The sequence below is a fragment of the Triticum aestivum genome, chromosome 4B (genome assembly GCF_018294505.1).
Source record: "Triticum aestivum cultivar Chinese Spring chromosome 4B, IWGSC CS RefSeq v2.1, whole genome shotgun sequence".
In the NCBI taxonomy this organism is placed as follows: Eukaryota; Viridiplantae; Streptophyta; class Magnoliopsida; order Poales; family Poaceae; genus Triticum; species Triticum aestivum.
Genome location: NC_057804.1, coordinates 562,063,282 through 562,085,087, shown reverse-complemented (window position 1 = coordinate 562,085,087; position 21,806 = coordinate 562,063,282). Strand labels below are relative to the sequence as shown.

The following is a 21,806-nucleotide window of genomic DNA, read 5'->3' as shown; positions in this document are numbered from 1 at the left end:
GCCGGTCCAGCTCCCACCGCTGCCGCCCAGCTCCAGACTGGGCCAGTCCACACCGGGAGGCCTCCCGATCCAGCAGGTCCGGTTTCCGCCGTCACCGTCCCAGATCCCGGCCTGGTTAACCGGGACGTCACCACCGCCAGTTTACACGGAGGCCAGGGACCCGCCGGTACCCACGCTGCAGTCTGGGGCCTCGTCCGGCTCCGCGGGGGCCTATGACGGTCTCCCCACCGTTGACCGGGTGCCGTCATCATCACTGCTCCGCACCGTCGAGCCGGTCGGCCATGGCGCGCCGACCCAGACGCCGCCACGGTTCGCCAAGATCGACTTCGCCACTTATGACGGCACGGAGGACCCGCTTAACTGGCTCAACCAGTGTGAGCAGTTTTTTCGTGGACAGCGCACGCTCGCGTCGGAGCGCACTTGGCTGGCATCCTACCACCTCCGCGGTGCAGCCCAGACCTGGTACTACGCCCTTGAGCAGGACGAGGGCGGCATGCCCCCTTGGGAGCGCTTCCGCGAGCTCTGCCTCCTTCGTTTTGGGCCCCCGATCCGCGGGAGCCGCCTTCCCTTCACCTCCACGGTTCAGGACTTCGCCGACCGTTTCCAGGCCCTGGCATGCCACGCGTCGGGCGTGACTGCGCAGCAGCGGGCCGACCCCTTTGTCGGTGGACTTCCGGATCACATCCGCGTGGACGTGGAGCTTCAGGGACCCCAGGATATCCAGACGGCCATGTACTACGCCCGCGCGTTCGAGCGCCGCGCGGTGGCCGTCCAGCAGGAGTCACCGTCCCGGGCCACTGGGTCGCTACCCTGGCCAGATCCCGCTCTGGGTCGGCCTGTTCAGGCTTCCGCGGCACCCCTCGCCGCGACCGCGGCGCGCCCGTTCCGCCAGCTCACCTCGGCCGAGCTACTCGAGCGTCGCCGCCAAGGGTTGTGCTTCAACTGCGACGAGCTCTACACGCCCGGCCACGCCTACCCGCGACTCTTCTACCTGGAGGTTGCAGACTACATTCCGGAGGACGCCGTCGCCGCCGACCTTGCCGCCCCAGCTGTCGCGAAGGTGTTTGACGCTGGTTGATCACCTCAAGGAGTTCAACAAGCGCTTCCCCACCTTACAGCTCGAGGACGAGCTGTTTGTGCAGGCGGGGAGAAGTGTTATGACCGGCATAGGGGCTTAGCCTAGTGGGTTATGGCCCAAGTATCTTAATTAGGGGCTTAGCCCAATTATCTTATCATATTAGGATCGTTTGCTTAGGAGTCAAGTAAACCTCTCTATATAAGGAGAGGAGATGTATCAATCTAATCAAGCAAGAAGCAATCATAATTTGCTCGGCTTCCCTTAGGGAGCCGGGAGACCTAAACCCCCCCTCCTGCCTTCGCCGCCGCTGCTCCCGTCGCAAGGACGGCGCCACGCCGCCGGCCGCCGCGCACCAGCCCTCGTCCTTCCCCCTCCTTCCCATACAACCTACGCCCTAGATCTGGTAGGGCCCTAGCTCCTACCAGGGTTATGATCATGTTTACTAATTTTCTGAAAAATGAAGGCATTACGCTGGAAAACATGCCATTAGACAATTACAATATGGAATTACTTCATTTTGTATAAACTGCTACCGAATTGGCTGAATGTAATGTAATTTTCTTTAGTAAAGTTTTGGTAATGATAGTTTGACTTGTTATGTTTAGTCTGTAGCTTTACTTTGTATCCTTTATGGCATGCTCCTGAATTTGAGGCTAAATTGCTAATCAATGTGCACTATCACATGTTCTCCAGGTTCAACCTCACTGGAGGCAAGCTCTTACTTTGGAAAGGCTCCTTGAAGAGAAAACCAAAAGAGGTAGGACATGTCATTGGACATGCAGTGTCCCATCTCATACTATATAGATGAATGCACAGTATTTTGATTTCTGCAATCTCAGACTATTAGATAAAAATAGTGTAAATTGATTTTTAATTTGCTACCATTTACTGTACATGTCAAATACACTACTACAACAACAAAGCCTTTCAGTCCCAAACGTACTGGGGTGGGCTGGAGTTGAAATCCATAAGATCTCGAAATCTAATCATGGCACCCCTGTCCATTGCTAGTTGTTTGGTGATATTTCAGTCCTTCAGGTCTCTCTTCACGGACACATGTCAAATACACTAATCAGGGCAAATGTTCTTTAGTAGCAAATGCTCTTCTAGTATACTGCGAGCATAGGACCTCCCAAGCCCATTGCTGTCAGCGGGCACCCAATAAAGTTGAGAAGGATCAACAAATGATATGTTTATACAAGTCTGTTTCTTCACATGCCACGAAATTAAATGTTGGGCCATGCATCCTCTAATTATTTGACATACGTAACACTTGTGATCCTTTGGAAGAATTAACATGACTGACTGATGTTTAAATGCAGATGGTATGATTGGCATGGCCATTGTGACTGGCGCCTTTGGACTTGTGGGGCTTGTTGCTGGTGGAATCATAGCTGCTGCTTCATCGTCCAGGAAGAAATGAGGCTCCGGTATGCAGTGAATAAGATGATTAGATGAGCAAGAACCTGATGTAAAGTTGCGTAATCTTACCTTCGCACTCTTGCAACCACGCATGTGCGCACTTATCCTTTTCCTGTCCTGTTTCCGCGGTGGACAACCAACCTTAATCACACTATGAGTTCTCATGTTACGACATTTCCACCGTTGGATCGAAGAATGCATGTTAAGTAATGCTAGATCATAGACTGTTGCCTCGGTTCATATTATTCTGATAATCCATCTTACAAGCATAAGAGGAGCTGCTCCTTGTGCCAACGGAAGATGTTGACGCGAAAATTTCAGAAGAGCATAAGATAATTGTAGAATTATTTTGGTTTGTGCTTTTACAATTTGATGACACAATGTTCCCAAACAAACAACATGGTATGGTCTAGTAGACGTTTCTCGTCTTGTGGTAGTAATGAAAAAAATTCTTTCAATCTTCACTCCTTCCCTACCAAGGCCAACAAGATATCCATGTAATACCGCGAGGTATCACCGACGACGTCGTCTGTTACGGTCGTCTTGAATCTGACCCTGTACTCTTGCTTGATCTTCTCCATGTCGATGTCGGCCCTGGACACGATTGCCCTGGTGAGTGTGTCCTCGTCCGTTCCAAGTCCTAAGATGGAGTACCTGATAACCTGAACAACGAACATACAGTGAGGATTCATCTCATCTCCCACACCACAGGATCAGTGAAAATTCCCACGTGTTTGATTGATCTGCGTGCCGTGACGTACCTCTGCATAGTGCTTTTCAGGAGATGTGAGGCACCAGACAGCAATCTTGAGCATCCTTGCAAACTGGCTGCTGCTGTACTGCTTCATGTCCTGCAACAACAACAGCAGCAACAGCAACAAGAACAAGCGCTTCAGTTCACCAGTTGGATCCGTACTACTATTAGTTAGACAAAAAGAGGTGATAATTAATAAACCTCTTCGATGTCGCTGCCATGTTGTTCCTTGTAGCACCGGAACGTGGCTGCGAGTTGCGACTTGCTCCTGGTGCTCACGATCCGGACGACCTCGCCGCCGTGCGGCTGCTTCTTCCTCCTGACGGCCTCCGCCAGCTGCGCGGCCTCCAGCTTGGCCACGTCCATGTCCACGCTCTCCTCCGCGCACCGGTACGACCTCACCAGGCTCACCAGCAGCTGCAACAACCAAGAAGCAAGCACCCAGGAGCCAGGAACATTATACTACATACTACTACTCTGGAATGGATTGCTCGGTTCTTTTCCAGGAGTGGTCACCTTCCTGAGCGGTTCTTGGAACGCGGAGCAGGCGGCGACGTCCTCCTCCAGGGAGGATCCATGGAGGGACCGGTAGGCGCGGCGGACGGCGACGAGGTGTTCCGGCGTGGCGGCGCATGCGGCCTCGATGAGCACCCACGCGTCCCTGTCGTCGCCCCGCCTGCCCAGGGCCTCCCTCACCAGCTTGGCGTCCCTCTCCGCCGGGTCCGTCGCCAGCAGCACCATCGCTTTCTTAATTATATCACCAGAAATGAAATGAGCACAAACGCAGCAGCACATCGTCATCATCCGTGCTGCAGCACAGATCATCACCGTGTAATACAAGCTTCCATTGATGGACTGTGGGTGTGGTGCGAGTACCTGGAAGTGGCCGGAGAGCTCGTCGTGGAGGCGGGTGAGGAGGGACTCCTTGTAGAGGCTGGCGTAGGCCCGGCGGATCTCGGCGCGCTGCGCGGCGGTTCGCCGGCCGAGGATCTCCACCAGGGCCTTCTCGTCCGTGCCCCAGCCTTGAATAAACAGAAATCGACCGGCAAACTTGAGCGCTTGACACAAAACGCGCAGAAAGGAGATGATCAACATGTATGAACGTTGGTACGTTACCTTGCACGGCATTCCTGAGGCTCTCCGCGTCGGCGGCCGGGGACGGCAGGGGCGTCGGGACGGCGATGGTCGCCATCTCCCGCGTGCTAGCTGCTCTCTGCACAGAGGATGATGATTCGATGGAGGGAGCGAAGGAGGAAGGAGTTGCAAGTTTTTCTTGGTAGGTGAGAGAGCGTGCTGGCCGAGGGCGTGCAATAGGGACTCTAGATTGAACGTTTGGGCCCCGCGGTTCAGTTTTTCTTTCACCGTCTCCGATGTTTTGAGTGTGCCTTGGTCTTGTTTTCTTTTGGTAGGATATCTACTGTTTAAAATAAACACAACAACTAGATGTAAGTCGCCTGAAAATAGAATTTGGGTCAGTCGATTTTCGTTCTTCTTCTTTTTTCGAGAAACTTTCAATCTATTCATGTTCAATCATGGCACTACAAAGAACAACATAGGTAACAAAAAATACAACTATGTCCATCGACCACCTAGTGACGACTACAAGCACTAGAGCAAGCGCGCCGCCGTCACCGCCTCTCCCTTGTCGGAGTCGGGCAAACCTTGTTGTAGTAGACAGTCGGAAACTCGTCGTGCTAAGGCCTCATAGGATCAGCGCACTAGAGTAGCAACCAAGCCGATGAAGAAAGTCGTAGATCAGAAGGATCAAATCTGTAAACACATAAACGAAGACGAACGGACACCGGATCCAAATAGATCCACCGAAGACCAGCACCGACTGAATCCCGCAAGATCCGACGGAGACAAACCTTCACACGCCCTCCGACGATGCTTGACGCACCATCGGGGCGGGGATAGAACGTGGACATTATTCCTACCAAGGGACATATCGCCGCCGCCACACAGCCCAACCAAGACGCTGACTCTAACAAGAACGAGAACAGGGTCCCTCCCGCCGGCGAGGGGCCGAGATCCTTCGCACCTCCATGGCCTAGAGACCATAGGAGATGGGACAGACCAGCGACGGCGCCGATGGGAGGAGAAGAGTTATTCTTGTGGAGGAGGAAATAGATCTATATCTTGCGTAGACGTGCGTAATATTTTTGAGGAAGAAACGCCTGAAAGAGAGATAAGCGAGGCAGCCGCCAGAGGGAAGGAAGAAACAATCGCCACTCGCCGGAGAAGTTACCTCGTGATCGATCTTAGGGTGGCAGGCTGCCCCATGATCTATCCTAGTGGCAGGTTGACCCCATGATCTATCTTAGTGGTGTTGGGGGTAGGGGTGCAGTTCATCGGAAAAATTGTTCATGATCGAGGTTAGAGGGATGGCCGGGGGTGACGGCAGCACGGCGATGGAAGGCGGTTAGGGGGAGCGGGGGCGAGGCTGGCGCGGGCCTCGCCACGGGCGGCGGCAGCAGGCGGTTAGGCCTGTGGTAGATCGTCGGTCCAGAGGTAGAAGATGAACAATGAATTGTTTTGGAGGTTGAAGAAGATTATCTGGCCATCCATCTTGCATCCAACGGCTCGATTTTCAGTCACATGACATCTAGTTAGTCACATAAAAATGATGTATAAAAGAATAGTGTTCTTTTATCGGTTTTCATAAAGTTCTCTTTCTTGTCATGCAAAACACTTTGTCAACCTTACATATGGCCCTCCTCCCTTTCTTCGTTTTGACTTTCCCCCTCACATCTCTGGTATTTTCATCAGTTTTCGTTGAAAATTATCTTAACTGCCCCACCTTTTGTTGACTTGTCAAATAAAATTATATTTTTGATAAGCCAATAAATTTTCATCAAATAAGTGATCATATCAAATAAAATTCTAAAAATTATTTAGCTAGGTAAATCAATCACGTTTTGCTCGGGTAGGATTTGATAAATATTTATTTACACAATCACATTAATATGGGTAGATAAATCACGGGCTAACATAATATTTGTATCTATCAAAGTAAAAAGGATCTCACATATCCCCCCTCACGAAGAAGAGAGTGAAAAATCCCAGACTGGGAAGAAGCAATGCTGTCTTCCAAATCTGAAAGGAACACTACCCGACCAGTCCTCCATTGTCATCCCTCAGGTAAGGCTGTTGAGCAATAAGATCCTAAGAAGATTATCTGCCACCTACAGCTAGCTCTACTAATTAATCAATCAATCAATGCCTTTGATGTTGTCAAAGCAACCAGATCGCACTGATCTCCTCCTTAGTCCTTCACATGCAAGATGGGGCGAACCGATTGTTTTGTCAAAAATAGATCATCTGCCCTTAATACACACTGCAACAAATCTCAAGAAAAATGGAGGAGTTGCATCCGGTGGATGGTGGAACGCACGACCAAAGCGCGTTCCCAAATAGCTCGTTTTCTAATCTAATTATAATCTTTTTCTAATCTAATTATAATCTGCACATGGATGCCACGAGCACGACGGAACATAATACTATATGCGTGTGCTTTCCACGAGGATTGGGAGATGATGGATTGATTGCTAAATGAGAGATGAGAGAGAGGGAGAAACGGAAATCGTGAGTTACTGAGAGCTCTACTATGCGATGAAATATTCAACAGAAAATCGTGTGAAACGTAGCTCAAGGTTGCATTACATGGACACATCCTTACACTCGTCGTGTCCCATCTTCTGTTCTTCGTTTCATTTTTCTTCTTCTTCTTAAATTTTATTAGCGACGTCGACACATGCATGGCAGCGCTGGATTGCTTTCCTAATGAACGGCGGTCCCATGTGTTGCCAATAAATTTAGCGGGGACGTTGAACTAATTAATTCAACGATCGTGCCCACGCCTATATCTGTCCAGCTGTCGTCGTTCGTTGCTTACTGTGCAAGGAAACGTGCAGCACGAGTGGCCATCATGCACACCACCATGAATGCAATTTCTTCCGGTTGTTTTTTTATTAGCGACGCAGGCCAGGCCAGGGCGAATTCGATGCTTCTATGGAACGGCAATCAGCTAGTAATCTCCTGCAACGTTACCCTCTCTGGATTGAATGAATTGTAATCAAGTTGGTACGTAGTAGTAACATGCATGCATGCATGCACCAGAGACGTTGCAGGAAGGATCGATGGGCAAGGCGGTATCGTATTACTATTCTAGCATAAATTAACAAGCATTTGGGCCATGCCTGGATGGTGGACGCCTGCGTGCGTCCTCTGGTATAAAGGCCAGCCGATGCAGCAGTTTCTTGCAGCACAGCCGAGCAGTAACGGCAGCACTGCAGTAGCAGCAGCTCCACCGCCGTCGCCGTCGCCCTTGCGTTCCAGGCCGCCCAGGAGAGAGCAGCAGAGCCAGAGCCAGAGCATCAAGGAGGCGACCATGGCCGACGAGCACCAGGAACTCACCAAGGCCTTCTCAGGTACGTACGGCGAACCAAATTAACCACCTGTCCTGAAACCGAACAGTGATCTCTTCTTCTTGATCGATCACTTTTGGTTTCGGATGCTCCATCGGCTATATGTTTTCGTTCGGATCTGCAGGGATGGGCGGCCTGGGCGTAGAGGAGACGGCGCTGGTGTCGGCCCTGGGGCGGTGGAGGAAGCAGCCGGAGAAGCGGTCGCAGTTCCGGAGGGGCTTCCCGGGCTTCTTCACGCCGCCGGCGGCGGCGGTGGGGGCGGGGGCGATCGAGCGCTGCTCGGACGACTACGTGCGCCACCTCAAGACGGAGTTCGCCCGGTTCAAGAACCTCATGGTGCTGTGGGCGATGCACCCGTGGGAGCGCGACGCGCGCTGGGCGCACCGCGCGCTGCACAAGAAGCACCACCCGGCGTCCGTCCTCGTCGAGCTCGCCTGCACGCGCACCGCCGACGAGCTCCTCGGCGCCCGCCGCGCCTACCACGCGCTCTACCACCGCTCCCTCGAGGAGGACGTGGCGTACCGCGTCAAGGACGCCGCCGCCAACCGCCTGCTGCTCGGGCTCGTCAGCGCCTACCGCTACGAGGGCCCGCGCGTCGACGAGGAGCTCGCCAGGGAGGAGGCCGCGGCGCTCTCTGCCGGCCCCGGCGCCAAGGCCCAGAGCGAGCTCGTGGTGCGCGTGCTCGCCACCAGGAGCAAGCCGCAGCTCCGGGCGACCTTCAGGCTGTACAGGGAGCTCCACAGCAAGCTGCTGGAGGAGGAGTTCGGCGGCGAGGCGCCGTGCCTGCGGGAGGCCGTGAGGTGCCTCGAGTCGCCGGCCAAGTACTTCGGCGAGGTGATCGACGGGGCGTTCAAGGAGGGGGCGGACAAGCAGGCCAAGGCCGCGTTGACCCGCGTCGTCGTGTCCCGCTCCGACGCCGACATGGAGGAGATCAAGGAGGCCTACCTGAAACAGCACGGTGCCAAGCTCGTGGACGCCGTCGCCAAGAACACCCACGGACATTACAGGGACGCGCTGCTCGCCATGATCGGGAAGTGATCCACTGAAGCTCAGTCAGCTGGAGCCGGTCAATTTGCTCTCCTTTTTGCTATTTACCTTAATTGATTAATCGCTTTTTCGCAGCGACAGTTCGTGTTAATTATCTACTGCTTATCTTACGTCCAAATGTATGGATATCTCCACTATCCCGCATGATTGAATAAAAATAATTTTCTTTCCATGACACATTTTTCTGTACAAGTGAAATTGTATTTTTTTAATGAGTGAAATAAGTCTTTTAAATCATTGTTTGAAATGAGTGGAATGTGTTTTTGAAATGGATGAAACCAGATTTTCAAATGAGTAAAATTTGTGTTTTGAAATGATGAGTGAAATAAGTCTTCCGAAACAAGTGAAATATGTTTTCTGAAATTGTCGAAATCTAATATTTCTGCATGAGCGATTTTTTAAAAATGAGCGAAATAACTCTTTTGAAATGAGTGAAATCTGTTTTTCGATTTGACTGGAATCAGTTGTTTGAAATGAGTGAAAACATTTTTTCTAAATTGTGTGAAATGAGTGAAATCGCCTCTTTGAAATTAGTAACTTTTTTAGTGTGTGGAATAAGTATTTTGAACTAAATGAAATCAATGATTTAGAAAAATGTTGAATTATGTTATTTGAAATGAGTGAAATATGTTGTTTTAGACAAGTGAAATCATTCTCTTTGAAAATGATTAAAAAATTATTTGAATGAGTAAATCAAGTCTTCTAAAATAAGTGAAAGTGTTTCCAAATGAGTGAAATCAGCGTTTTGAAATGAGTGAGATCAGTGTTTGGGATATATTCAGCACCCAGTTTTAAAGAAACGAGTGAAATCTGTTTTTTAGAAATAAGTGAAATATGTTTCATGAATTTTAAAACTATTTAAAATATATTCAAATTTGATCTTGTTTCAAAGATCTCGACATCAGAAATCCAAATATGTAAAAAGATCAAAAACATAATTTATTTTCATAAGATACAAATGAATTAATATCTCACATGAAAAATAAAGTACTAGCTTTTCTATTGGTGGAGAGAGAATCATGTGTCCATGCAGTCAATCTCACGCTCTCTTTCGGGCCTAAAGCTGACACATCTGAGCACACTTTCTATGCGTATCTCACTAATGGCTTGTGTATTCTATGGCAGATGGAGGCATGGGAGGTCCCGTGCATGGGAGATTTTGCGCTTCCTCAAGAAAAGTGATTCTACGTGCACGGGAGGTCCCGTGCCTCCATCCGCCGTTGCTTCCCTTGGAGATCCGAGCTCATGCAAACGTCTTCTCTGTATACGTGTATCATAGTACGTAGGACTATATGATTGTATAGTCATTCTTTTTGTCAGGACCCCGATCATAAGTCACACCGATCTAGCATGTAACACATCATATCACTTTGCGGCCTTACGCACGGTATTCCCACGGGTGCCACCTTACCTGGCCCGGGACCGTTTGCGCCTTTTGGCTCACGTATATGATAGTGTCGCTAGCATCCATATGACAAAGAACCCGGGCTGACATGGCTAGTCGTGAACCCAAAGTGGCACTAACTTACAGGGACAGGCATCCATGACCCAGCATCGAACGTGTCGGTCATCAGCGAGTGGATCCAGGCTGTAGCACTGGGCTAGCAGGACTCCGGTGAATCGGGCTGTAGCGGGCTAACAGGACTCCGGTATTCATCGCGTGACATTTCCCCGAAGGGACAGACACAGGAACGAAGAAGGACACATGCCGGCCAACCTAAGTGTTTCGGAGCAGTAGCAAGCTACCATGGCTCAGTGGAAACACTAGGAGACATTTCCCGGTAAAAGAGCCTACCAAGGATAAACAACTAGATAGTCAGATCCCACACATACCAAGCATTTCAATAACATACACACAATATGCTCGATATATGCAAATACAACATGGCATCACAACATGACTCTACAACTCAAGTATTTTATTCAATAGGCTCCGAGGAGCGAGATATTACAAACATGGGTCTCAGCAAATACAACATGGCATCACAACATGACTGTACCAACATTCAGAGCACACAAATCAAAGCACAAACGGAAGCTTAACATGTCTGAGTACAGACATCTACAAATGAAAAAGGCTGAGAAGCCTGACTATCTACCAGATCCTGCCGAGGGCACAAGATCGTAGCTGAGGTAACAAGCTAAACGTCGAAGTCCACGTGGTACTACTAGCGAGACTGAAGTCTCTCTGCAAAAACATAAATTAAACAACGTGAGTACAAATGTACCCAGCAAGACTTACATCAGAACTAACTACATATGCATCATTATCAACAAAGGGGATGGTGGGGTTTAACTGCAGCAAGCCAGCTTTGACTCGGTGGCTATCCTGAACTACGACTGCAAGTAACTCTTTTGAGGTGGCGCACACGAGTCCACATATTCACCATATCAATACACCACTATGGATCCGCTCCCGTCTCCCTACGAGAACGCCATCCATAGCACTCACGCTTATCTTGCGTATTTTAGAGTATCCACTTTCACTTGTCTATGAACTGTACAGGCAACCCAGAAGTCCTTTACCGCGGACACGGCTATTCGAATAGATCATATTAACCCTGCAGGGGTGTACTTCTTCACACACGCTCTCGCCACTTACCGCCATGTACACCTCGTGTATCTCGGCAACCTTCAAGCGGAAGCCTGGCGAGGGAGTCGGCCACGACCTGACTAACCACACAAGTCTCTCGTCCAGGTTTATCGCCTATTCGGGTTCCATCCGCAAGGAGATCCGGCCGGGGTGTCGCTCACGGCCCCAAACGATGTGTGCAGGGTTCCCAAGCCCATCATCCGGGTGCTACTTGGTACACCGGGCCACTGTGCCTAGTCTGTCCCAAGCCCACCTGTACCGGATGCCACTTGGTAGACTACTAACACTACCTACAAACACCAGAAACTAGTTGCAACTCCTGGACAGAGATCATGTTGATTAATAAGTCGAGAGGGGTCGAGTTACCGGAACCCAATGTGTGGTAGTAACTGGTCATGGATCACAAACACAGAACTCAGTTCCTGAAGACGGCTGCAATGAGACAACCCACCATGTACTCCTACATGGCCTCTCACCGCTACCTTTACCAAATCGTGTTCACACACTTAGCTCTCAACGGTAGGACATGTTCACACACCTCTGATTCATCCCCGATGAATCAGACCTGACTCAACTCTAAGCAGTAGCAGGCATGACAAACAAGCATGAATGAGTAGGCACAACAGGGCTCAAACAACTCCTACTCATGCTAGTAGGTTTCATCTATTTACTGTGGCAACGATAGGTCATGCAAAGGATAAAGGGGTTCAGCTACCGCAGCAAGTAACAGATGAATCGGTGTTATCCTAATGCAGTAAAAGAGAGCAGGGAGCGAGAGAGTAGGATTGTATCGAAATGAACAAGGGGGTTTTGCTTGCCTGGCACTTCTGAAGATAATATAGCTCTTCATCGGTGTCATCGATCTCATCGTCGAACCACGTCTATCAAGAGGGGACAAACACCGGCAAACAAGGAAGAACATAATCAATGCAATGCACAATATGATGCATGATCATGACATGGCAATATGCTGTTGATTGAGCTAATGCAACTAACAACAAGTTAAATGGAGTTGGTTTGAACCAACGATTCAAATTCAAACTCCATATGTGGATAATTAAATGCCATTTAATTGAATTGTCCTAAACAGTAGTCATAAGTTGTTCTAACATGCATGAAAATGGTACAGATGGATAGATTGGATTTTTCTGATAATTTTTCATATATAAATTATTTGATTTGGAGTTACGGTTGATTTTATATGATTTTTAGAAGTTTAGGGCATTTTCTGGAATTTCCTGTAAAAGAATAAATCCAGAAAATGAATTATTGTGTCAGCAGTGCGTCAGGGTGATGTCAGCAAGTCAAAGGCGTCAGCCCAGGTCAAACCTGACGGCTGGGACCCACGGGTCAGTGTAACAGGGCTGGTTTGGGTGGATGACATGTGGGACCAGTCAACGGCCACGTCAGCAAAGTCAATGCTGACGTGTGGGTCCCAGTGGATTATGAACCAATCTAAACAGAAAATTAAATTAAACTAATTAGGCGCAGGGCCCACATGGCACTGGCACTAGGGTTGGTTTAGCTAGGTCATTAGTGGCTAATGACGTGCCACGTCACCGGCCACCGGAGTTCGGCCGGCGGCGACCCGAAACGCGGCGGATGTTCGCCGGGGCTGCGCTACAGGCGGCGGCTGGGCAAGAGAAGGGCACAGGGAGGAGGCCCTCACTCGCGCGCATCGAACGGGGCAGGTGGGAGGTCGCGGGGTGGTCGGAGCTCGCCGGAAGTGAGCTCGCGGCGGCGGCGGAGGTCGGGTGAGTGCGGGGTTAGCGCTGTGATGCACGGGAGGGCAAGTTAGCGTGTGCGTTATGCTCCTGGTGGCTTCCTGAGCGCGGTGACACGCTCGGAATCGAGCTCAAGCGGCTGCTGTGACGGCGGCGACAAGGTCAGCGGCGGCCGGAGTTCGGCCGCGACGGAGCTATGGCCTAGAGCTCGCAAACGCGAGGGGAAAGAGAGGGTTTCTGCACAGAGGCTCACAGCGGGCTCATAGAGGTGGTCAGCGAGCTCGGGGGAGGCCGGACGGCGTCGAATCGTTGGCGGTTGTCATCGGATCCCGCAGAAGAAGACGAGGGCGAGGACGACGGCACGGGACTCCCAGCGTCACGTGGCTTGGCGATGAGGAAGAGGGCGTCTCGGCGGAGCCGTTGGACGGTACAGAGAGGGGTAGGGTGGACGGTGGCCACGGTGATCGTCGGCGGCGGCGACGGCTGCATTCGGTCGTGCTCGAGGAAGGGACTGGAGGGCGAGGAAGAGAACAGAGAGTGAGGGAGAGGAGCGAGGGGGCTGTGTGGCGTCACCCGAAGAGACCAGGGCGAAGCGGCAAGCAGGAGGTGGCCGGCGTCGGGCACACGCCCTCCTGCCTACTGGCAGGAGGTTGAAGACGGTGGCGGCTGCAGTGGGCTGGGCTGCTGCTGGGCTGCGACGTAACTGGGCCAGCCAGGTAAGTGCTCTGTTTTATTTTCTGTTTGTTTTATTTTTTAAATTTATTTTGCCACTGTTTTGAATTTAAAATAATTCAAACAATGCCAAAAACTCCTCTGAATATTTTTATTTTGCTAGATGGACTTTTCCAAAAGCTCAAAAAATATTTCAGGGGTATTTGAAATTATATTCTAATTATATGAATATAATTCAAATTCAAATAGCTAATGATTTAAATTCAAAGTCCCAAGATTAAGTCCTTAAAAATGTTCAATATTTTGGTTGGGACCAGAACCCTTGCCAAAAATTATCAAACATTTAAGAAGAGCATTTTGGAACAATGAATGAGATTTTAGGGTTTTTGCCCTTCTTTTATTTAAGTTTTTGAGGCTTCCAAATTTCCTCAGTTCAAGTTTCAAAAATTTAAACATGATGCAAACACTAGGCAGCACCAGAAGCTAGGGATGTGACAACTCACCCCCACTAAACAAGAATCTCGTCTCGAGATTCAAGCGTAGGGTAAGATGAAGGGGAAACGCAAACTAGTATAATCTTCACGATCCAGGGTGCACTTCATAAAAGCGTTGATTCGATCACCATCTTTGTCCCGTCGTCTTGCTCTGAGAACTCCAACTAGCATGACAGCAAGAGGAAAAGGACAACTCCGGAAGAATCGATCTTCTCGAAGATCAATCAACTTAGGATCAGCTCACAAAGTGAGTCATAGCAACATCTCTTGAGCTGAGACAGGAAGCATACATCTGAAGAAATGGAGTGAGACAGATGACGAGGGCTCGCTAAGTAGACAACAATTCCAGACTTAAGAATGTGGTGATCGGTTGTCAACGTAGCGAGGAGTTGAATTGCCATGATACCATAATGGGGCACCTTAGGGATGGTGACTCGTAGAAATATCCCCTTAAGTGGCAAAAAGAATTACCTTTGATTCAAAGATCATTGAAACTCTTTATACCAGCCTATGGCAATTCTCGAGCGATCGTTTGGAGGGGTTTGGTAGAATGGCATACCCGGATTAGAATGGATGATGTGGATTACCTTGTTGAAAACAACACAAGGGATGATTTTGCTTGTGCGTGCTCTCAAGAACTTGAGCATCTCCATATTCATCAAGGTTTTACCAATATCCGTATCGAGGATCCTGGCAACACAACATACTACCATGATGAATACCGGTGGAAGATGCAGATGCAAAGGAAGATAACACCTTCTCAGATTTCACCTTAGCGAGGCCAAGGAAACAAAATCTGGATGATCGACTGAAAGACATTTAGCACTCCGCTTCTAATGTTCTCCTTGATGTGCTAGCGTAATCCATAGATAATTATGGTTTGATATCTAGAACATCAAGTAAAAGGTCGGACTACGGGAGCACAAGAATCCATAAGGAATAACTACGGAGGTAAATCCTGCGAAATCCTTATGGGGAGGTGGCCAACTTCTTCAAACAAGATACTACAATAATAGGTCTTCCGGCTGGGTGTGTTGGCCACGACATCCACTTTACCGGTTATCGAGGGACCAATATTATAGTTCTTGGGAAATGTTCCAACCATCATATCTGCCTGAGATTCAGATCTGGTTGGTGTCAAGATATTCCAGACTCATCGAGTCTAGGAAGAAAAATGAAAGTTTGCAACATAAATCGACGAGATGACGTTGCGAGATTCTCGGGAAATGAACTACGATAGCAAGCTCCAAAGCATGAGCTGGTTCTGCGACGCACGTGTGAACACGTTGTTCCCGGCAAACATGATCACATGGTAGTCTTACAATAAAACACTACCGAGTTCTGGTAGGGAACCATCATTGAGGATATCGAAGTTCTTTCATAAGTCCGGATTAGCTCTTATGAAGGAACTCCTTCTCCTTGAACAAATCAATTAGTGGCTTGGGGTGCTACGGAATACATATGGAGTGGAGGTAATTAATCTACCAAACCATAGTATACTTTGCACATGCATGACTGACTTGGGACGATTCCAGAGGAAACAAAACAAACCCTTCTCAAACCCACGGCGGCAACTTGCACCAAATGCACATGAATTAGAGGAAGTCACTTCTTCCATCCAAGCATAGGCTTCATGAACGGAACACGAAGGCATTGCTTACAAAGTTTCCAACACTAGGTTGATGTTCAACATGAATCATGGGGGAGGTAAAATGCTGCTGATAGGCTCAACAGCAACTCATCGGAATTTCCATATCACTGGACTTCCACCATCATGTGAACAAGGTGATAGTATTGGTCAGACCAAAAGATATAATGGTGTATGCTCGAGGGACAGCCAAGAGTAAGACAACATTACGAACATCGTTGGTTCTGATTTGATTTGACGATAGCCCATACTTAAATCAAAGTTTTTATAAGACAATAGGTCCAATAACTGATCACAGGGACCAATCGATGAAGATATCATCTTTCTTCAACTAACACACCAACACCAGGATATCCCTTTGAAACGAACTAAGTTAGGTAAGCTTTTATCTTCCAACTCTCCAAGTTGTCGTTTAGCTTAACCAACTAGCTCAGGGGTATCCAACACGAATTCTTGGAGAAAGGGTGGTTTACAGGAATAAACCAACTTGATCACGAACTCAACATAGCGGTCAGGTGACAACCTGGTAATACTTCCGAGAAGATATATAGAAAATCACGAACCACCGATATGTCACTAAGCTCGAGAACAATCTTGCTTTTCAGGGCAAGATGATATGATCAAATGAGCGAGGACTTGACAAAATCCTAACTCATCAATCAAGGAGTGCACCAGGAAATAAGGACTAGGTAGCAAAATCTATCTTAGAATGGTGATTCAATAACCAACATGCTAAGAATGAGAATATTGTCCATTTACTACCAAGCAACTAGTTGCTAGGGGTACTGATTTCACACATCATAGTTCACCCGTCGGCATTCCGGTTGCAACAACACGGAAGCCGAGAAATGAATAATGATGGCAAGAAGTATCACTGCAACAAGAATTCATAAGAGGGTGTGCAATTCCAATGATATTCCTGATATAAAGATGGTAATACCTCAAGGTAGAACAGACCAGAAGCTGGATTGCAACTTGATCTGCGAAACACAACTACTTTGACCCAATCCTAAATATGGATGAGGTACTGGAGTTTGTTCCTCCTAGTCATTCCGGAATAGAATGGCTTGACAGACCACAAGAGTAATAGGCATCGATGAACGAATGCACACATACTCTTGACTATCAATTGATAGACGAGGGTCAGAAGACAACTAAAGAGGGACAACTCAAAGGAACATACGATTTTCTGAGTTGTGGATGCATGGTTTAGCATGTCGAACGAAGTTCAACATATTTCTTCCGGATAACCCATGCAGAAAGGTAGAACTGGCAAAGCCACAATATATAATGGAGAACTCATCGAGGATATTCCTGTTGTGATCTTTTGATCCAACAAACTTCTGCCATAAAGTGGTTCATAGTATTTGGAAGAAGGAAATACCACGAACTTCAAGGACTATCGCAAAGGTTACTAATAACCTAAGGGAGCTAGAAATTACTATCAACATGAAGTAAGTAGGGTGAATCTCGGGTTCAAAACCCAGAAGTGAAATGCCTACTAACTAAGTGGCATCACGGGATGCTTACGAGAATGATGGCCAGAATCATCACACTGGGACACAAATCATGGCTAAATTACTAGATGATCCCCTGAGACACCTAGGGTCATAATACTAGCTCCAACATATATGTCAAGGCAATAAAGTACCTCAACTCACTGATTTGTGTGATTAATCTGACCAAAGGCACATCGGGAACAGGAGGAAGGGATTTGCAAATGCATCAGACTATTTAGAAACCTGGGATGACTCGGACATCATAACGGCTGTAAATGCTCAAAAGATTGGAGACATGCTACAAAAATGGTGGCATAACCACTCAGAAGCACAATATCAAGGTTTCGGGATCAACAGTTAACATACAGAAGATAGTAGGAGCTGAACTCAAGCTTAGAACCATCAATCCTATAGGTCTACGGATTAGTAACACGTGATCCTAATAGAAAGAAGAGAAATCCTAATTCCTTAACCCCGTAGGAAACATAAGATGACTCAGATCAGAAGGGCATAAGGTATAAGGAGTAAAAAGAGCCTTACGTTCCATCCCACAATCAATTCCCTTATATAACTAAAGAATTTCTAGACTCAACTTCGACCAGTTTGGCTTGGTAATCCTACAGGCAGTCAAGCTCTGATACCAAGGCTGTCAGGACCCCGATCCTAAGTCACACCGATCTAGCATGTAACACATCATATCACTTTGCGGCCTCACGCACGGTATTCCCACGGGTGCCACCTTACCTGGCCCGGGACCGTTTGCGCCTTTTGGCTCACGTATATGATAGTGTCGCTAGCATCCATATGACAAAGAACCCGGGCTGACATGGCTAGTCGTGAACCCAAAGTGGCACTAACTTACAGGGACAGGCATCCATGACCCAGCATCGAACATGTCGGTCATCAGCTAGTGGATCCAGGCTGTAGCACTGGGCTAGCAGGACTCCGGTGAACCGGGCTGTAGCGGGCTAACAGGACTCCGGTATTCATCGCGTGACATTTCCCCAAAGGGACAGACACAGGAACAAAGAAGGACACATGCCGGCCAGCCTAAGTGTTCCGGAGCAGTAGCAAGCTACCATGGCTCAGTGGAAACACTAGGAGACATTTCCCGGTAAGAGAGGCTACTAAGGATAAACAACTAGATAGTCAGATCCCACACATACCAAGCATTTCAATAACATACACACAATATGCTCGATATATGGAAATACAACATGGCATCACAACATGACTCTACAACTCAAGTATTTTATTCAATAGGCTCCGAGGAGCGAGATATTACAAACATGGGTCTCATGACCCAACATTCAGAGCACACAAATCAAAGCACAAACGGAAGCTTAACATGTCTGAGTACAGACATCTACAAATGAAAAAGGCTGAGAAGCCTGACTATCTACCAGATCCTGCCGAGGGCACAAGATCATAGCTGAGGTAACAAGCTAAACGTCGAAGTCCATGCGGTACTACTAGCGAGACTGAAGTCTCTCCGCAAAAATATAAATTAAGCAATGTGAGTACAAATGTACCCAGCAAGACTTACATCAGAACTAACTACATATGCATCATTATCAACAAAGGGGATGGTGGGGTTTAACTGCAGCAAGCCAGCTTTGACTCGGTGGCTATCCTGAACTACGACTGCAAGTAACTCTTTTGAGGTGGCGCACACGAGTCCACATATTCACCATATCAATACACCACTATGGATCCGCTCCCGTCTCCCTACGAGAACGCCATCCATAGCACTCACGCTTATCTTGCGTATTTTAGAGTATCCACTTTCACTTGTCTATGAACTGTACAGGCAACCCAGAAGTCCTTTACCGCGGACACGGCTATTCGAATAGATCATATTAACCCTGCAGGGGTGTACTTCTTCACACACGCTCTCGCCACTTACCGCCATGTACACCTCGTGTATCTCGGCAACCCTCAAGCGGAAGCCTGGCGAGGGAGTCGGCCACGACCTGACTAACCACACAAGTCTCTCGTCCAGGTTTATCGCCTATTCGGGTTCCATCCGCAAGGAGATCCGGCCGGGGTGTCGCTCACGGCCCCAAACGATGTGTGCAGGATTCCCAAGCCCACCATCCGGGTGCTACTTGGTACACCGGGCCACCGTGCCTAGTCTGTCCCAAGCCCACCTGTACCGGATGCCACTTGGTAGACTACTAACACTACCTACAAACACCAGAAACTAGTTGCAACTCCTGGACAGAGATCATGTTGATTAATAAGTCGAGAGGGGTCGAGTTACCGGAACCCAATGTGTGGTAGTAACTGGTCATGGATCACAAACACAGAACTCAGTTCCTGAAGACGGCGGCAATGAGACAACCCACCATGTACTCCTACATGGCCTCTCACCGCTACCTTTACCAAATCGTGTTCACACACTTAGCTCTCAACGGTAGGACATGTTCACACACCTCTGATTCATCCCCGATGAATCAGACCTGACTCAACTCTAAGCAGTAGTAGGCATGACAAACAAGCATGAATGAGTAGGCACAACAGGGCTCAAACAACTCCTACTCATGCTAGTGGGTTTCATCTATTTACTGTGGCAACGACAGGTCATGCAAAGGATAAAGGGGTTCAGCTACCGCAGCAAGTAACACATGAATCGGTGTTGTCCTAATGCAGTAAAAGAGAGCAGGAGCGAGAGAGTAGGATTGTATCGGAATGAACAAGGGGGTTTTGCTTGCCTGGCACTTCTGAAGATAATATAGCTCTTCATCGGTGTCATCGATCTCATCGTCGAACCACGTCTATCGAGAGGGGACAAACACCGGCAAACAAGGAAGAACCTAATCAATGCAATGCACAATATGATGCATGATCATGACATGGCAATATGCTGTTGATTGAGCTAATGCAACTAACAACAAGTTAAATGGAGTTGGTTTGAACCAACGATTCAAATTCAAACTCCATATGTGGATAATTAAATGCCATTTAATTGAATTGTCCTAAACAGTAGTCATAAGTTGTTCTAACATGCATGAAAATGGTACAGATGGATAGATTGGATTTTTCTGATAATTTTTCATATATAAATTATTTGATTTGGAGTTACGGTTGATTTTATATGACTTTTAGAAGTTTAGGGCATTTTCTGGAATTTCATGTAAAAGAATAAATCCAGAAAATGAATTATTGTGTCAGCAGTGCGTCAGGGTGATGTCAGCAAGTCAAAGGCGCCAGCCCAGGTCAAACCTGACGGCTGGGACCCACGGGTCAGTGTAACAGGGCTGGTTTGGGTGGATGACATGTGGGACCAGTCAACGGCCGCGTCAGCAAAGTCAATGCTGACGTGTGGGTCCCAGTGGGTTATGAACTAATCTAAACAGAAAATTAAATTAAACTAATCAGGCGCAGGGCCCACATGGCAGTGGCACTAGGGTTGGTTTAGCTAGGTCATTAGTGGCTAATGACGTGCCACATCACCGGCCACCGGAGTTCGGCCGGCGGCGACCCGAAACGTCGCGGATGTTCGCCGGGGCTACGCTACAGGCGGCGGCTGGGCAAGAGAAGGGCACAGGGAGGAGGCCCTCACTCGCGCGCATCAAACAGGGCAGGTGGGAGGTCGCGGGGTGGTCGGAGCTTGCCGGAAGTGAGCTCGCGGCGGCGGTGGAGGTCGGGTGAGTGCGGGGTTGGCGCTGTGGTGCACGGGAGGGCAAGTTAGCGTGTGCGTTATGCTCCTGGTGGCTTCCTGAGCGCGGTGACATGCTCGGAATCGAGCTCAAACGGCTGCTGTGACGGAGGCGACAAGGTCAGCGGCGGCCGGAGTTCGGCCGCGACGGAGCTATGGCCTAGAGCTCGCAAACGCGAGGGGAAAGAGAGGGTTTCTGCACGGAGGCTCACAGCGGGCTCGTAGAGGTGGTCGGCGAGCTCGGGGGAGGCCGGACGGCGTCGAATCGTCGGCGGTTGTCATCAGATCCCGCGGAAGAAGACGAGGGCGAGGACGATGGCACGGGGCTCCCAGCGTCACGTGGCTTGGCGATGAGGAAGAGGGCATCTCGGCGGAGCCGTTGGACGGTACGGAGAGGGGTAGGGTGGACGGTGGCCACGGTGATCGTCGGCGGCGGTGACGGCTGCGTTCGGTCGCGCTCGAGGAAGGGACTGGAGGGCGAGGGAGAGAACAAAGAGTGAGGGAGAGGAGCGAGGGGGCTATGTGGCGTCACCCGAAGAGGCCAGGGCGAAGCGGCAAGCAGGAGGTGGCCGGCGCGTGCGCGCGCGCGTCGGGCGCACGCCCTCCTGCCTACTGGCAGGAGGTTGAAGACGGTGGCGGCTGCAGTGGGCTGGGCTGCTGCTGGGCTGCGCCGTAACTGGGCCAGCCAGGTAAGTGCTCTGTTTTATTTTCTGTTTGTTTTATTTTTTAAATTTATTTTGCCACTGTTTTGAATTTAAAATAATTCAAACAATGCCAAAAACTCCTC

General features: G+C 49.0%; 3 protein-coding genes across 3 annotated transcripts in view; 2 read left to right on the top strand and 1 right to left on the bottom strand.

The window, feature by feature from the left end:
- The window catches only part of LOC123093256 (mitochondrial fission 1 protein A), a 6,412-nt gene extending 3,672 nt beyond the window's left edge, over positions 1–2,740 (top strand). Inside the window, exons 4-5 of the mRNA XM_044515164.1 lie at positions 1,772–1,835; positions 2,401–2,740. Of these exons, the coding sequence (XP_044371099.1) occupies positions 1,772–1,835; positions 2,401–2,501 (165 nt within the window). The 3' untranslated portion in view covers positions 2,502–2,740. The remainder of the gene's footprint in view (positions 1–1,771; positions 1,836–2,400) is intronic.
- On the bottom strand, positions 2,723–4,828 carry LOC123093255 (annexin D3). The gene is made up of 6 exons (XM_044515163.1): positions 4,371–4,828; positions 4,131–4,276; positions 3,771–4,001; positions 3,456–3,671; positions 3,262–3,351; positions 2,723–3,162 (listed from the first exon to the last, which is right to left on the bottom strand). The coding sequence occupies exons 1-6, from the start codon at positions 4,444–4,446 to the stop codon at positions 2,962–2,964; spliced, it is 960 nt and encodes a 319-aa protein (XP_044371098.1). The 5' UTR covers positions 4,447–4,828; the 3' UTR covers positions 2,723–2,961.
- A 2,378-nt stretch (positions 4,829–7,206) lies between these two features.
- Positions 7,207–8,905, top strand: LOC123093254 (annexin D4). The gene is made up of 2 exons (XM_044515162.1): positions 7,207–7,684; positions 7,806–8,905. The coding sequence occupies exons 1-2, from the start codon at positions 7,450–7,452 to the stop codon at positions 8,717–8,719; spliced, it is 1,149 nt and encodes a 382-aa protein (XP_044371097.1). The 5' UTR covers positions 7,207–7,449; the 3' UTR covers positions 8,720–8,905.
- The last annotated feature ends 12,901 nt before the right edge of the window (positions 8,906–21,806 follow it).

Coding starts and splice junctions, on each gene's coding strand:
- LOC123093255 (XM_044515163.1), bottom strand. CDS start 4,446: ATGGCGACCATCGCCGTCCCGACGCCCCTGCCGTCCCCGGCCGCCGAC. Junction 4,002..4,130: donor AGCTCTCCGGCCACTTCCAG/GTACTCGCACCA, acceptor GATATAATTAAG/AAAGCGATGGTGCTGCTGGC. Junction 3,352..3,455: donor ATGGCAGCGACATCGAAGAG/GTTTATTAATTA, acceptor TTGTTGTTGCAG/GACATGAAGCAGTACAGCAG.
- LOC123093254 (XM_044515162.1), top strand. CDS start 7,450: ATGCCTGGATGGTGGACGCCTGCGTGCGTCCTCTGGTATAAAGGCCAG. Junction 7,685..7,805: donor ACTCACCAAGGCCTTCTCAG/GTACGTACGGCG, acceptor TCGGATCTGCAG/GGATGGGCGGCCTGGGCGTA.